We start from the raw sequence: 17,210 nt of genomic DNA, 5'->3' as shown, positions 1-17,210 counted from the left end.
AAATAGAGTGTTGATCGTCTTAATGGAACTATTGATTGTTAGTTAAAAGCAAACAAATGGGATGCTCTTGGCTTATGCCATCTTTAAAAGACAATCCAAGAGTCTACACTGTGCTCATTGAGGAGCTCAAAGCGGGCTTTTGTGCCACCCTACTTCCCTTAACCCAGTTTGAAGGCTTTGTCTTGATGCCAAGAGAAGCTCTTTGAGCGCCCACTCCTTGGCATTCCTTTGAGATGGGACCAAGCCCAGAGAGAGCAGCCAGGGGCCCGGGGCAGCATGTCAATTCCTCACGGCGCAGCTGGAAGACCAAACAACACTAGTTTCTGTCCCATTACTCTAGATAATGTTGATATATGGGGAAGTTCAGAGAGAAATAGCCTTGTTTCTGGTCATCCTGAGGTTGACTGAAGATCTGGTTTTTAGTAATTAAAAGAAACACATGGGAATCATAATTTTGTGAAATCATAGGGCCACTTTACTATGGGAATAATCTGTAAAAGCTGAAGTTTGCAATTGTTTCAATGTTAAAATTATTTCTCGTTCCCTGCTTAATATACAGAAGTTAGCAAATTGTAGGCTGATTTCACCTAAAAGTGTAACAATGTGGCGCTATCAAAACATTCTTCTGTTTGAGAAGCCTATCCAGTCCAACACAGCATCAACCACAGGTGTGAGTTAGGGGCGGGACTATCTGTTTGTGGAACCAATGGAAAACAGGGGAGTGTTTACGGAATCTGTTTGAAAACAGCATTTATTTTTGAAATTCCATTTAGTGACACTATTGTCACAGAAATTACACACTTCAGCTTTACTTTTTAAGTAAGAGCATTATTATCTTACATTAATGTATGGAAATAATAACAAATAAAAAATAAAGTTTCAGAGAATTATGACTTCCGAAAATTGGTCTTTTATTCACATGAAGCTATTGTATGGCTTCAGAAGACTTGGAATATAGTAAATGTGTCGTGTGGACTACATTTGTGGTGCCTTTTTGTCCATTTTGGAGCTTGGACATGTGAATCACCAACCATTTCTTTTGTGTGGAAAATGTTGCAAAGCATTGTGAAAATTCTACCTAACATCTCATTTTGTTTTCTACAGAAGAAAAAAAGTCCAGAGCAGAACTTCGGTTGCTCGAGACCAAATCACAAGTGGAGGGCATCTGTGAACAAGTCTGTCCTGCTCTTCCATCATCTTGTTCTAATTGTTCTCTCCTCTGAGGAACATTCCTCAACATCATATCCAGCTCCTAATCACAACACAGCCTCATCAAGCACACCTGGACCGGAATGCCCATGTTCCTCAGAATGTCTGCCAATTTCTCTGCTGTGCCCACAGGACTGCGCCTGCTTTCATCTTTTATGTAGGTCACTACTAAGAGCCCTGCATCAGGATGCAATCTTCAGCTCCTGTCAGAAACAACCCAGTCTTCTCATCATTTATTTTACTTTTACTTCCAATTTTTTGAAGGAGAACTCACCCGAGGTCCTGGAAGTATCCACTGCTCTTGTGGAGGAAAAAAAATCAAAATCAAACGAGCTGCTCGGAGAGAGGAACCATACAAGAAGAGCAAATATATACTGTACCCTACTACAAACATAAATAAACTAAGAAGCTCTTTTTGGATGACAGCAAGGGATATTTCAACACATCTGCAAAGGGAAGGTTGTCAGCATTGGGTCTGTTTACAGAAGTTAACAGTGCCTCTGTGCAGGTGCACCTACGGAGGCCATTTTGAGCAGCTCATATGGAGCCGCAGAAGATGATTACAGTCGCCTGTGTTATGGAGGTGAATCTCACCTGCTGGATGAAGACAGATGAGCTGACACTACACTACAGAAGAAGAAAAAAAATCAGGCATGGAGAAATATGGCCAGCAAGAGTCTGTGATGTTTGGAAGTATACTGCTTCAGCAGCCCAGTTTTGAGCTCCAATAGCAACTCAGTATGAAAGAAAAGTCACAAATGAGCTATCTTTAAAGGGGACCTATTATGCAAAATTCACTTTTACATGGTGTTTGAACATAAATGTGAGTCGGCAGTGTGTGTACACAACCACCATACAATGTTAAAAGTCCACCCACTCCTCTTTCTTATATTTCTATTAATCAAAAACTGTGTCTCAAAATGACTGGTTTTGGTATCTGCTCTAAAGTGATGTCACTTTAGATCAGGCCTCACCCACGACTGTTGATGGACTCCACCCTATTATCATAGATCCTCCCGAGTGATCGACACAGTCCGACATTTTTTTCCGCACTGGAGCAGCTACATTGAGAAGAATAATGTCTCAGCTTCATAAGCGTCATACGTGTTCTGTTGTAGGCTGTAAAAGTCTTCATGTACTGCCGGCATCAGAGCCACTGAAGATGCAGTGGACAAGTTTTGTTTTTGAAGAAAATGTTCCCCAAAATATACAAAAATTTGTGTATGTTTAAGCAAATCATTTTACACCGGACTGCATTGTGAATGAGGGTCAACATAAAGCAGGCTTTTCTAAATATTTGATTCTCAAGCATGGATCAGTACCAACTGTTTGTGTTCCAGCTTTATATCCTGAAGATGTAAGTATCACACTTTATATTTTGTGAATGTTTGCAAATCGCATGATGCAAGACATCCCCCTAAAATGTCATGTCTCGTTATAGCACATAGCTAACGTCATTACAGTATATTTTTGTGTTGCTCATCCATCGTTGCTAAATGGCTGAAAAACACTCCGGTATTTACGGTGTCAGTCATATTGGTTCTGATTTGTTGTTGCTATAGTATCTGAAGCACGAGCTGTAAAGGCACAGCCCTGTTCCGGAAAGGGGGCGGGAAGCAGCAGCTCATTTGCATTTAAAGAGACACACACGAGAACAGTGTGTTTGTGATTCCACCCAAAAAGAGGCATTTACAACATGGTATAATAAATGATCCGTGGGGTATTTTGAGCTGAAACTTCACAGACATATTCTGGAGACACCTGAGACTTATATTACATCTTGTAAAAAGGGGCATAATAGGTCTCCTTTAAAGGAATAATTCACCCAAAATGAAAATTCTGTCATTATTTATTAGTACTAATGTCGCTACAAACCTGCATGACTTTTTTTTTTTTTTTTTTCACGTGGAACACAAAAGGAAAAGTCTGAAAAAACTTTGTAAGACTTTTTGCCAGATATTGAAAGTGTGTCCAGACGGTTGAGATCTAAAAAGGACCAATAAATAAATAAATAAATAAATAAAATAACTGGGTGAAGTATCCCTTTAGTATCTCATGCATTTGAGATTAAATTGAGACTCTCTCAAGTCTCTTGCTTCTCAGATTTTCTCTCCAAAAATGAGAGGAGTTTCCAGTATGGAACATCTCATCAAATCCTTCCAAAACCAAATGATCAGGATCACCCTGTTGAAAATACCATTGCTAATAACCAGCATACAGTATGTTTTGCTTTGGATGCTGGTCCCCAGCATGGGATGCTGGTTTATTTTGACTTGCCCCTCGTTTTCTTTAAAAAATCTGGGTTCCAGTGAGGCACTTACAATGGAAGTGAATGGGACCAGTCTGTAAACATTAAAATACTCACTGTTTCAAAAGTTTAGCCACAAGACATAATCAATATGTGTGTTAACATGATTTTAGTGTGATGAAATCGCTTATTAACCTTTTCTGTGTTAAGTTATAGCCATTTTTACAACTTTGTTGCTATGACGATGTTGTAACGAATGAGGCTGGTATCCCTACAGCCAACCACCAGAGGGAGCCCTCTCCCAAATACTGACACTATACCGTTTCTTCTATGGTGATTTGTACTATATAAATAGCCATGCTTCTCCATTGTGACTTTGTGAAGTTTCACTGCCTTAACAAGCGTTATTCTCATTGCCTGTTTATTGCCTACTTGTTATGACCATTGTGCCTGCTTTCTGGATTACCGATATTGGATTACTGTTTTTCTCTGTTTGCCTGGTTGGACTGATTACCTGTGTAATGACTACTTTGACTGCTTCAACGATTAAGTCTCTGCCTTGTGTCTTGGATTTGTTTGCTGACTGTAATAAACTTCTTGCATATGGATTCTACCTTCGCCTCCATGTCGAGTCCCTTACAGATGTAATGTCCACAAACCCTAAAACGACTGTAAAAATTATGATTTAAACAACTTTACATCTCAAATAATACATGAGTTTTAACAGAATAATTAATGTGTTTTTATAAAATTATAAGCTTCATATGTTTGCCTTTAAATCCTCCAAAAATTGGCCCCACTCACTTCCATTGTAAGTGCCTCACTGTAACTTAGATTTTTGCTTTTTTTAAGGACGAGTCTAAATTATTTTTTGTGGTTTTTAAAATTATGTATTGAAACCAGAATATTCCTTTAACCAGCAACAGTTCCTTGTTCACCCAGCTTTACCAGAAAGACCATGCTGGTTGACCAGCAATTTTTGCATTAACATTACTGAGAACTCCATTAAGGGCCCTATTTTAAGAGTGCTATGCCTTAAGTGCAGCGATATGCGATACATCATATGCGCAATGTCAGTGAGCATGGCCATGACGTTCAGATTTTCTAGTGCAAAAATACGCTAAGTCTAGGCACAAGTGGCAAAACCACGTGTGCAAAGAGCTAATGGGCTGGGTCAAGTGCAATTTAATTGAGATTCTTTTCCAGTTATTGCACCATCTATGTCCTATTATATATTCCATTTCATGTCCAGCAACTTGGAAATAAATGAAGACAGCCCATTCATAAAAATTTGGTAGTGTAAATGGGCTACATGCAATGCATCCTCAGCTCTGTTTGTCACCTGTGCTGCTGCGGACTGCGATGTATGTGTTGTATATGTTCTCTATCGGCCTCTCTGGGACTGATGGCTCTTGTCCTGCTCGACCGTGTCTCACCTGCTTGATATATGCTTTGCTTCTCTGCCATTGTTAGTTGTTTTGTAATGTATATTTGTTATATGTATAATTGTGGCAGCGGGGGCGTGGTCAAGCGTCCGTCCGGAGAGAGAGAAAGTGGTAATGGTGCTTGCACCTGAGCTAGATTATGTGTAACACCTGTCTCTATTTCCAGTGGCATGGGGAGAGCGGCATATTAGCAGTCACACCACCAGCAGAGAGAGAGAGAGAGTCTGGCACAAGGAAGGCCACGGTGCTCCTGAAGCTGCTACGTTTAATCTGTTATGTTTGTGAAGCTGATGTGTTTAAGTTACTAGTGCCTGTGAAGCTAATAAGTTTAAGTCTATGAGCCTGTGAAGCTGACAAGTTTGTGAAGTTGTAAAGCATTGAAGTGGCCGATTAAAAGTCCTACCTGAGCCTGAAAAAACCTGCTTCCCTGTGCTCTCCTTCCCTTCTGTTTGTAAGCTGTTACACTGGTGCCGAAACCCGGGATTTTGAAGTGTGCCCCATGGAGTCCTCCCAGTTGGCAGAGATCCTCAAATCCCTCGCTGGCTTACACCAGTCCCACCAACAATCCCTGCTTGAGCTCCGGCAAGATAAAGATCGCTGGTTCTTCGAGATCCTTCGGGCTCAAGCAGAGGACCGGCATGCGATCCGGAGCCTTCTCAGCCAGGAGAGAACCCCGGCCGTGTCCCCGTACAACCACAGCCCCATGCCCCCACCCACGCTTCTGAAGATGGGGGCCGAGGATGACCCGGAAGCCTTCCTCGACTAATTCGAGCTGACCGCTGAGATATGGAGCTGGCCGTGTGATCAGTATGCAGCCAGGCTCCTCCCGTTGCTGTTTGGGGAAGCCCAGCTCGCAGCAGAACAACTGCCAGTGGCGAACCTCCTGGCTTATGAGGACCTGAAGAAAGACCATCCTGCAGCGGGTTGGTTGCAGTCCGGAGCAGCATTGCCAGCTCTTCCAGAAGATGAAGTTGGAGACCACTGGCCGCCCATTTGCCTTCACCCAACAGCTCCGAGACACCTGCCGGAGATGGCTGCTGGCGGGGAATCACGACATTGAGGGAATAATCGACCAGATGGTACTGGAGCAGCTCGTCCATCAGCTACCATGAGGAATGGCTGAATGGGTCCAGTGCCACCGCCCGGCGTTGTTGGAGGAGGCTGTTCAATTGGCAGAGGACCATATGGCAGCGTACCAGATGGCGGAAGAGCCCTCCCACTCTCTCTCCCCTTCCCCTGTGTTTTCCCCGTTCTCATCCCGCTCCCCTCTTCTCTCTCACTCTGCTTTCTCCCCAGAGCCCGTTCCTGCCCCGTGTTGCATCGCCCACAGCAGCAACAGTGCCCCTTCTCCCCCTCAGGTGGAAATGTCCGCAGGTGCGGGCGTGGCACCTGAGCTGATCTGCTGGAGTTGCGGGGATCCGGGACACTTCCGGGATCAATGCCCTGTGATGGATCTGGGAACGGTGGTCTGGATCCCCGACACTCCACAGGCTGCCCCCGATCGGGTCGGAGCATACCGGATACCGGTAAGTATCGGGGGGGTACTCACCAAGCATTGGTGGACACGGGTTGTAATCAAACCACTATCCACCAATGCTTGGTTCAACATAGTTCAAGGCTTTGGGCACAGCTAAAACGGTGAGGGTGAAGTGTGTGCATGGGGATATTCACAACTACCCTCTGGTGATCCTTGTGATTAAATTTCGGGGAACAAAACATAGAATGGAGGCCGCGGTTAGTTCCCGCCTCAACCATCCGCTGATTTTGGGGACTAATTGGCCTGAATTTAGAAATGTATTAAAGGGAATATGCGCAGATGGGTCCTGCACTAAAGCAATGAGATGTGAAATATGCGATGCTCTGGCAGGGGAGGCAGAGCCAGGGCCGTCTTCATCTGCTCCACGTCAGGATGACGTGGGGGGGGGAGAGGCTGCAGCCCCTCCCATCCTCAGGGGATTTCCCTTTGGAGCAGTCACGAGACGAAACACTCAAGCACGCCTTTGATCAAGTGAGAGTGATCGATGGTCAACAACTCCATCAACAGACGAATGTCACCCTTTCATATCCTTATTTCGCAATAATAAATGAGCGGTTGTATAGAGTGATGCAGGATGCTCAAACAAAGGAAGATACAACCCAGCTCTTAATACCGCGGAGCCGTTGGGAAATGGTGTTCCAGGCGGCTCATTATAATCCCATGGCGGGTCATCTACAGGAAAGATAAACACTGAACTGCCTAATAGCCCGTTTTTATTGGCCAGGCATTGGTGGCGATGTCCGCAGGTGGTGTGCGGCATGCCGTAAATGACACCTGGTGAATCCACCGGCCACCCCAAAAGCGCCATTGCGCTCTCTTCCACTGATCGAGGTCCCCTTAGAAAGAACTGGAATGGACCTCGTAGGGCAATTAGAGCGGTCAGCACATGGACATCGCTTTGTATTGGTCCTAGTGGACTATGCAATGCGATATCTGGAAGCAGTGCCCCTGCGCAACATCTCAGCACGCAGTGTTGTGGAGGCACTCTTCAAAATAATCTCCCGGGTGGGGATTCCGAATGAAATCCTTACCGATCAGGGCACAACTTTTATGTCACGGACACTACGCGAGCTTTACGAATTATTGGGCATTAAATCAATCTGCACCAGCATTAACCATCCGCAAACAGATGGCCTGATGGAGCGATTTAATAATACCTTTAAAAACATGATTCGTAAGTTCATGCACAAGGATGCTAGAAACTGGGACAAATGGCTCGATCCCCTGTTATTTGCAGTACGAGAGGTCCCGCAAGCCTCCACTGGGTTTTTCCCATTCAAGCTGCTGTATGGGCGGCGCCCGCGTGGCATGCTTAATGTTACACATGAAGCTTGGGAGGAGGGACCTTCAAACAGTAAGAATGAAATTCAATACGTTCTTGATCTTAGAGAAAAACTCCACACTTTAGGGCAACTAACACAGGAGAATTTGCTCCAAGCTCAAGAACGACAGAGCCGACTGCATGACAGGGGAACTCGGCTGTGGGAATTTGCACCGGGAGATAAGGTACTCGTATTACTTCCCACACTGAGGTCCAAATTAGGACCCTCTGAGGTCACACAACGAGCGGGGGATCTCAATTATGAGGTAAAGCGAACCGATAGAGGGGGGCGCACGTCATATATCACCTCAACCTCCTGAAATTGTGGAGGGAGGCGGTCCTTGTGACGTTGGCTATGGTAGTCCCGGAGAGAGCGGAGCTTGGGCCAGAGGTGAATACAAAACACAATCATTTCACCTCTCACTGTATCGACTTGCAGAGGTTGCCAAGTTGCCAAAGGAGTTTGCAGACGTGTTTTCCCTTCTACTGGGTCATACAAACCTCATCCATCACCACATCGAGACCGAGCCGGGGGTGGTGGTACGTAGCCATCCCTACCGATTGACTGAGCACAAAAAGAAAATTGTCCGGGAAGAATTGGATGCAATGCTTGATATGGGGGTAATAGAGGAATACCACAGCGACTGGTCCAGCCCGGTTGTTCTAGTTCCTAAGAGCGACGGGTCTGTACAGTTCTGCGTGGATTAGAGAAAAGTCAACGCTGTGTCTAAATTTGACGCATACCCAATGCCTCGCGTTGATGAGTTGCTTGATCGGTTGGGCACTGCTCGGTTTTATTCGACACTGGATTTGACAAAGGGTTATTGGCAGATTCTCTTGACACCAATTTCCCTTGAAAAAACAGCCTTCTCCACGGCATTTGGATTACACCAATTTGTGATGCTTCTGTTCGGTTTGCTTGGAGCCCCGGTGACGTTTCAGCGTCTCATGGTCCGAATCCTACGATTTTTTTTGGCTTACGCCGCTGCCTACTTAGATGACATCATCATTTACAGCAATGGTTGGCAGCGGCACATGCAGCATCTGAGGGTGGTTCTGAGATCGCTGAGACGAGCGGGACTCACAGCAAACCCCAAGGAGTGCGCGATTGGGCGGGTGGAGGTACGGTATCTGGGGTTCCACTTGGGCCACGGGCAGGTGCGTCCCCAAATTGACAAGACTGCGGCGATTGTGACCTGCCCGAGGCCCAAGACCAAAAAGGGGGTGAGACAGTTCCTGGGGCTGGCTGGCTATATAGGATATTCGTGCCCAATTATTCGGATGTCACCAGCCCGCTGACTGATCTCACTAAAAAGGGCTCCAAACCCGGTTCAGTGGACTGAAATGCCATATGAAATGGGGTAGTGGTAGACAGGCCGGCTGTCTCCCCGGCCTGAGTCGGACGGTGGGGATATGTGGCAGCGGGGGTGTGGTCAAGTGTCTGTCCAGAGAGAGAGAAAGCGGTAAGGGCGCTTGCACCTGAGCTAGATTATGTGTAACATCTGTCTCTAATTCCAGTGAGCATGGGGAGAGTGGCATATAAGCAGCCAAGCCACCAGCAGAGAGAGAGAGAGAGAGTCTGGCACAAGGAAGGCCACGGTGCTCATGAAGCTGCTACGTTTAATCTGTTATGTTTGTGAAGCTGATGTGTTTAAGTTATTAGTGCCTGTGAAGCTAATGAGTTTAAGTCTACGTGCCTGTGAAGCTGACGAGTTTGTGAAGTTGTAAAGCATTGAAGTGGCCGATTAAAAGGCCTACCTGAGCCTGGAAAAACCTGCTTCCCTGTGTTCTCCTTCCCTTCTGTTTGTGAGCTGTTACAATAATGTTTTATGTTCAATTTCTGTACAGCGCCTTTGAACTTTGGAAAGGTGCTATACAAAATAAACTTCTCAAACGTCTTAGCGTAATGACCTTGTGCTATACGCCACTTCATTAACATACAATACACCCACAGTTTGAGCACAAACACCCACAGAGAGTGCAAACACACCCACTTGCGCTTTGCGCTGGCACAAAAATTGTGCTTAGAATTAGCAGTCTCACGACAATTGGATAAGACATCACATGGTAGTTGCACTTAATGCTGTGCCTAACACGGGCACGAAAATAGAGCCCTATGTTTTATGAACTCTGAAAGAGCATCCACAGAGCAATATATATTTTTCCTCTGGTTTAAATCACATCATTAACAATGTCAAGACTACCCACAAAAAACACTATGAAGAACTGATTCATTTGTTGATGAGCATAGCTAAAGCATTTATTAAAGAACCATTAATCCTTCTGGCTTATTCTTGAATAAAATCCATTAAAGACAATCTTATAAAAATTTATTTAAAAAAAAATCTTTGTTTATATAATCTGCCCTTTAACGTGCTAGATGCACTGTATTATCCTGAGCAGCTAAGACCTAATGTTGTTTGTGTTTGTTTTGGATCTCTCGGAAGGCTAATCTGAATATTGAGTCATGTGACAGTAGACGCTAACCCCCTTTCTAGCGTGATTAATAAGTCATCACAGTGAATGTGCGAGCGTATGTGCGAGTGTGAACAAATGCTGTCAAACAAATCAAAACTTCATAGCCTCTGACACAACATGGCGTTCCCCCTAGCACACTTCTTGAAGCACTCAATTATATCTTCGACTTCTATTCAGTTGACGGTAGAATACACAGGAGATTTGAGCACAAATGGAGTATGGAAAAGCTAATTTTACTTCCAATCCCACTGATGTGCTTCTACTGATTCAAAGTTACATCTTCAACACTTCAGCAAATATGACAGCAGCTTAAACAGCCCAATATTCATGTGCAGTGAGGCACCACTTGGAATATGATGCAAATACCCCATTTATAAAAATAAAAAAAAATTTTTTTTAAAAACTTCACTTTAGACATAATGTGGAGGAGAAAATGAAAACAGTGGGAAATATTTAGCATGAATGTCTGCTCCTCATTTTTCTCTGCCTTTCTTTGTCAAGGCAAAAGCTGTTTAAGACAAAAACTCATCTGACTATGTTTCTCTCTGTTGAAGCGACTCAAAAATGCTATCTATCTATTGCTTGTTCTCTCTCATTCACCAGCTTATGTCTTTTTACCCCTGCTATGCCATTCTAAAGTGTTCTGTGTTGTCTTTTTACACTCTTCCCCAACCATATAATAATGCATAGTTTGCATAGTGAAATAAAAAAGTTAATTATTAACTTTTCAAAGGGAGGATAAAACACTTCCCATATCTTTTGTTGCAGACATCAGATGCCATGTGTCCAATAAAACTCTATGGCATTTTACTGCAAATTCATCCATCACTTGGTAGAAGCTAGCCAAGTTAGGTAGATGCCCATATGGACAGTTTTCGTGACATGCTCTCATCTTGATCAACCATGAACAAAACTATGCAAAGTAAAAGAAAAAAGAACCCAGACTATATAAATATGGATTCCCTTGCAGCAAGGATAAACAAAGTTTGTGTGGACCATATTGTGTTTTGTGCAGTGAACTATTAATGGCTGCTGAGAGCATAAAACCATCAAAATTCAAAAGACATTTAGAATCCAAAACTGTCAGGCAAATTTTTGGGACTGTAGTTCATGGTAATATTAATACATTTCAATGTTCGATTTCAAGAGCATGTTTGTTTATTTTGTACAATAAACTTTAAAACAGTGCTGAGTCGCTTATTGATGCCAAATCTGGGTTCTGAAGAAAAACTAGTTGAGAACAATTCATTTGGAATATAGAAAAAGTGGTGGGCAGGGATTTGCGTGATGGTATATGTGCATTTGGAACAGGATGTGAAGTAAAATGGTAGCCATTACTATGTTGACCAGGTCAGCGGCAGAATCCTCAACCTGCATTTTGACTTTCAGTTTCATTGGGATAAGAATAGGATAAATTTACCTAATCACACCCTTTCCAACTCTGAAACAGCAGGTGTGGTGGAGACTTTCATTTGCAGGCAGAAGCATGCATTACCAAACCCCTTGCTGTTTGCTTTTACAGGCACAAGCAGGCACCACAGGATAGATGCCTGCAGTTTTAGTTCATACATTTTTTATTTAAACTGATCATTTGCTTTTCAGATCTGGATTTATTTCTTGAACTGGCAATAAAAACTTGACCAAATTCACATGCTGTTCATTAAAATGCACTTGATATTGTACAGCCCTCTATATTGTGAGTAAATCACTCACATAAGCGACCAAATTTTGTGCTATGTGACTAAAATATGTCTGTTATTAGCCACTGGCTAGTAAACATTCAGATATTACTCACCAGTGATTGAGTTGTGTAGTGGTGAAGAACTTAAGCACAGCGATCCTTTTACTGAATAAAAAGCTGGATTCAGACTAATCTTTTTCTGCGTGCTGTGTCTCGTGAGCGCGCATTCTGAAGGAAATTTACCTTATGTGGCTACAGGGGGTACTGAGGTGTCATGATCACGCTGTCACCATCGCTTTAGTTGAGGCATAATATGCCATAATATTACAGTTAAATTGCATTTAACAACATCAACTCTGATTGTGATTAAACTTTTCCACGGAATGTTTTCACAACATTCTCCATTTTACTGCTACAGAATAGTAACGCGTCTGTTGGATGTCTGTTAGAAGGTAAACGTGCTGCAAAACTCGAGAGCTTGTAGATTTGAATTTGAGAACTTGTTCATTAAATATTTGTACACGTAAGTCAATACACATTACGCAAATAAAATTTTCCTTTTGGCTTGTTCCGTATATTTTATGTCCAAAGACGAGATCCACAAAATCCATTTTCATTTCATGTCTCTTTTAATATCCTTTCTGTTATTTACAGTCAGTTGAATAAAAAAAATAAAAATAAACAATTCTTATCATACATTGCACGGATGAGGGAAAAATCACAGTGCAACTTCTCTCTCTTTAATGTGCACTGAACTAATTAAACCGTAAACATTTGCTCTTGAAGCTGCCGGTTCTCTTAAAGAGAAAGTACCATTTTAGTGCTTGTTATACATATCAATGTAAATACTTGTAAATTGTAAAAGTACATATAAACAAACATGAAACAAAATGTAGTAATTTCGTAGGTCTAATAAATGTGTACAAATAAATATTTAAAGTGACAATCATACATTATGAAATATTTTAACTTTAACAAACATTGTATATATGGAAGAATTTGATAAATAGGCTTTTAACAAAACCTAATGTTTTTACATAGTACTTTTGATACAGTAGCACTTAAATTATTTTTTATAATACAATTACTTAATTATCGTTATATGTGGAATTCTATTTTCATTATTATGTTCCAACCTTGTGAATTTTTGGCTAAAAATGTTTGACAATTTAAACAGTGACAACAGCTTGTATCATTATTATAAATGCTATTTCATGACATCATATAAATTGACAGAATATGAAATTTGTACTTAAAAAAAAAAAAGCTAAAATGTTATATAAAATGTTCAATCTTGGAAACTATATTGCGTGGAGTCATATCTATGAATACTTTATATGTGTGAAGATGCCCCTTCTAGGTTTGCTTAATATATATTTTCAGTTTTCAGTTGCATTACGCTTACATGTAATCAAAAGTCTGGCAAGTAAAAATAAAAAATGTACTAGCCAATGGAAAATCTTTCTCCAACTTGTCCTTATAGGGTTTTTATAATAGCTTTTTTATTTCGTTGCAAATTAATGACAAACAACACAGGTCATTGTATCACTCGCTGTATCATTTACAAGCTAGTTTAGGTCTCGTAATAAAACTGCATCATGAACAAAAAATGTGAAGACACATTGTCATTATGCTCCCGATATTTTTGTTTTGGTGGCAAAATGAAAGTAATATTCCACATATTTGTCATCAGATGGAGTTCTGGATATGTTAAAAAAATAATAATTTAGTCATCCTAGATAAACCTCCAATTTTACACTGAGGTAATAGTCGTCAGACTGGAGCAGTCTATCGCAAGTCATGAAAGATGTTTTCTTTAGTAGATGGTTTTATGTTTTGAATTGTGCACATTTACATTAAAGAGTAATTTTGTTATTTTTAAATCCTGAATCTAACTGAAGTTCTCTGTTCGCTCACCTGCACATTTAGTTCTGCTGATGAGGGGTGGTCCAGGTGGTCCGGTTCCACCCTCGCCTGGCCGGGTGAGCAGCACACTGATGTGGTACTCAGTATCTGCATCCAGATGCCAGAGCTTATAGGTGACCATGTTGACTCCAAGGATCTCTGACCAGGGTGCCTGGCTGGCCCGATATTCGATTTCCCGCCGGATGATGGGGCCATCACCCAGGATGGAGTTGGTGTTGAGCTGAATGATCAGATAGGTGGAACCGGCTCTCAGCAGCTGGGGCGGAGCAATTGGAGATGGGGGTACTGAAAAGTATCAATAAAAATAGCTCAGTTTTATTGAAACTCAATTGAAATCAATTACAATTACAGAGCATCCATGATGGTTAGGATGCTGCCTTAGTATATTAACCATGTTGGCAGCACAGTAGTTTTGGAATTATGAGTCCATGAGGATGTTACAGTAAAAGTGTATTCAATAAGCATGGAGTCTTGATACCTGAAAGTTACCAAAGACAGGTATAGAGAATGAAGAAAATCTCTGGGTATTTTAATCTTTTCAAGCAACTCCCTTAAGTAAAACCGATTTAACATAAATATAAAACAAAATTGTAGAAGTTGAATCTGACTAATCTCTTTCAACCAGTTTTGTAAAGCTTATCTGTGCCAGTAACAGCTGACAATGGGTTGCCTCTTTAAATCCTATCACATTTCTGTGAGAACATCCACAATTCAGAATGGTAAAACTAAACAAAGTTCACAGGTTAAAATACCAATCTGGACATGCACATTAACCCTGGCGTAGATAGCTCTTTCAACTTCCCACCAGACAGCTGAAAGTAAACCAACAGATGTGCATGCCTGTAGGTTGTGGAAGACCGATAAATGTAGGTTCATGCTGCTTACTGTGAGATTTCATATCTGTTCCCCTGAGGGAACAGGCAGCCAGCTACACAGCAGCTATGAAAATGTGCAATATTTTTGTCTTTGCAAGATAAAAAGTTGGAACTTTTTTCTTTATGTTTAATGATCTCCCAAAAATATATATCATATATATATAAATATATTCACCCTCATGGTATTCAAACCCGTATAACTTCCTCTCTTCTGTGAAACACAAAAGTAGAAAATTTGAATAATGGAATGGCCAATCTTTTCCATCCAATTACAATGAATGGGGACTGGAGCATGATTTCACATCTTCTGAAGTCATGTGGTTTGTATGAGGAACAGACACAACTTTGACCTAGCTTAGTAGTGATGTCAGATTCGTGAACAAAATTGTTCATTTAGTGAACCAGATCAACTGATTCATTTAAAAAAATCCAACTCAAAAGAACGATTAGTTCATCCTTTTTGAAGCTTGAAAGCTCCAGCTTCCATTAAAGGGATAGTTCACCCAAAAATGGAAAATTTCTCATAATTTACTCACCCTCATGCCATCCCACATATGCATGGCTTTCTGAATTTGATAAATGGGCTTTTAACAAAACCTAATGTTGTTACATGGTACTTTTGATACAGTAGCACTTAAATTATTTTTATAATACAATTATTTAATTATCGTTAAATGTGGAATTCTATCTTCATTATTATGTTCCAACCTTGTGAATTTTTTGAACATTTGAATAATTTACTGGTTTCTGTATAATTACAATTAAAGGTATAGTTCAGCCAAAAATGAAAGAATTTCTCATCATTTACTCACCCTCATGCCATCCCACATATGCATGGCTTTCTTTCTTCTGCGGAACACAAATTAAGATTTTAGAAGAATATCTCAGCTCTTTAGGTTCATACAATGCAAGTGAATTGTGACCAGACCTTTGAAGCTCCAAAAATCATATAAAGGCAACATAAAAGTATTTAATAAGACTCCAGTGGTTTAATCCATATCTTCAGAAGTGATATGATAGGTGTAGGTGAGAAACAGATCAATATTTAAGACCTTTTTTACAAAAAGAAAATTGAAAGTGGAGATTTACAGTAAAAAAGGGTTTAAAAATGTATCTGTTTCTAACCTGCACCTATCACATCACTTCTGAAGATATGGATTTAGCCACTGGAGTCTTATGGATTTCTTTTATGTGGCCTTTATGTGATTTTTTTTAGAGCTTCAAATGTCTGGTCACCATTCACTTGCACGGCATGAACATACAGAGCTGATATATTCTTCTAAGAATCTTAATTTGTGTTCTGCAGAAGAAAGAAAGTCATACACATCTGTAATGGCATGAGGGTGGGTAAATGATGAGTGAATTTTCATTTTTGCCTGAACTATACCTTTAATTGTAATTTTACAGAAACCAGTAGATTATTAAAATGTTCTTCTTTTGTGTTTCACGGAAGACGGAAAATAATACTGGGTTAGATCGACATGGGGGTAAATTATGACAAAATCTTTCCATTTTAAGCTGAACTATTCCTTTTAAATCTAACTTGCCACTAGAACTTCGAAGGGTCTTAAGCTATCAAGCAATTAGTGTGTGAAATCGATTTAAAAAGAAAGAAGGGAGTCTGCAATGATAGCAGAGAAACCAGCACTGACTTTCCCCTAACTAATCTCTGGGTGTGCTGTGTCTGCAAGCTCTCTCTCTCAGGACCAGCTGCAGATGGCAAATATCCAGCCAGGGACAGAGAAACCTCTCGTGGGAGAGATATGAGATGGCAGGAGTAATAAAACTCATCTAGTCTGTCAGGATGAGGCTCAGGGAATAATATAAACTTTGTAGACTCAACTTTCATATGAGAAAAGACAGAGATTTCAGTAAAAAATCTCAAGCCTTCCTTTTGTGAAAATCTCTTTATTCAATGTTGGTTAAGGAAGATTGTTAAAGAAATAGTTCACACAAAAATGGAAATGATGCCATTATTTACTCACTGTCATTTAGTTCCAAACCTGAATGGTTTCTTTTCTTCTGTGAACCACCAAATTAGATATTTAAAAGAATTTTTATGAAGGTCTTTTCCATACAACAGCGGTTCATAGGCTTACACAGTTCACACAGGCAGAAAACATTTTGGCCTATCTGACTCAAATGTGTTTAGGTTTTTGTAGTCTGAACAGGACAATAACACATAAAATCCTACTTTTACAAGCCTATTCCAAACAAACCTGATGATTTGAAATCCGATTAAAATCAGATTTGTTTTAATGCATCTCAGTCTGAATGGTCAAATCGGATTTCACGTGTTTTTTTTAATGTTATTTGTTTGCGCGCAAGGGGTTGTTACGTCAGGATTTACGACAAGAAGACATTTACTGCATTCCTAACGGCATTAATGATGCCTTCACAAACAGAATTTTCAATAAAAATTACTTAAAAAGTGAGTTTAAAATAACCATTTTATTACACCTTTCAACCCTCCGAAACCGTCACAGAAAA

The 17,210-nt window shown here is 41.0% G+C and overlaps 1 protein-coding gene across 11 annotated transcripts in view; it reads right to left on the bottom strand.

Annotated features, from left to right (window-relative positions):
* Window positions 1-17,210, bottom strand: part of LOC127453603 (receptor-type tyrosine-protein phosphatase U-like) — a 374,740-nt gene that overhangs the window by 133,782 nt on the left and 223,748 nt on the right. For all 11 annotated transcript variants that reach the window (XM_051720082.1, XM_051720086.1, XM_051720087.1 and 8 more), the window contains exon 7: window positions 13,837-14,130. In XM_051720082.1, the coding sequence (XP_051576042.1) occupies window positions 13,837-14,130 (294 nt within the window). The remainder of the gene's footprint in view (window positions 1-13,836; window positions 14,131-17,210) is intronic.

Source organism: Myxocyprinus asiaticus, chromosome 16 (genome assembly GCF_019703515.2).
Source record: "Myxocyprinus asiaticus isolate MX2 ecotype Aquarium Trade chromosome 16, UBuf_Myxa_2, whole genome shotgun sequence".
Taxonomy (NCBI): domain Eukaryota; kingdom Metazoa; phylum Chordata; class Actinopteri; order Cypriniformes; family Catostomidae; genus Myxocyprinus; species Myxocyprinus asiaticus.
The sequence above is the reverse complement of the archived record's forward strand: the minus strand, read 5'-3'. Positions and strand labels throughout refer to the sequence as shown.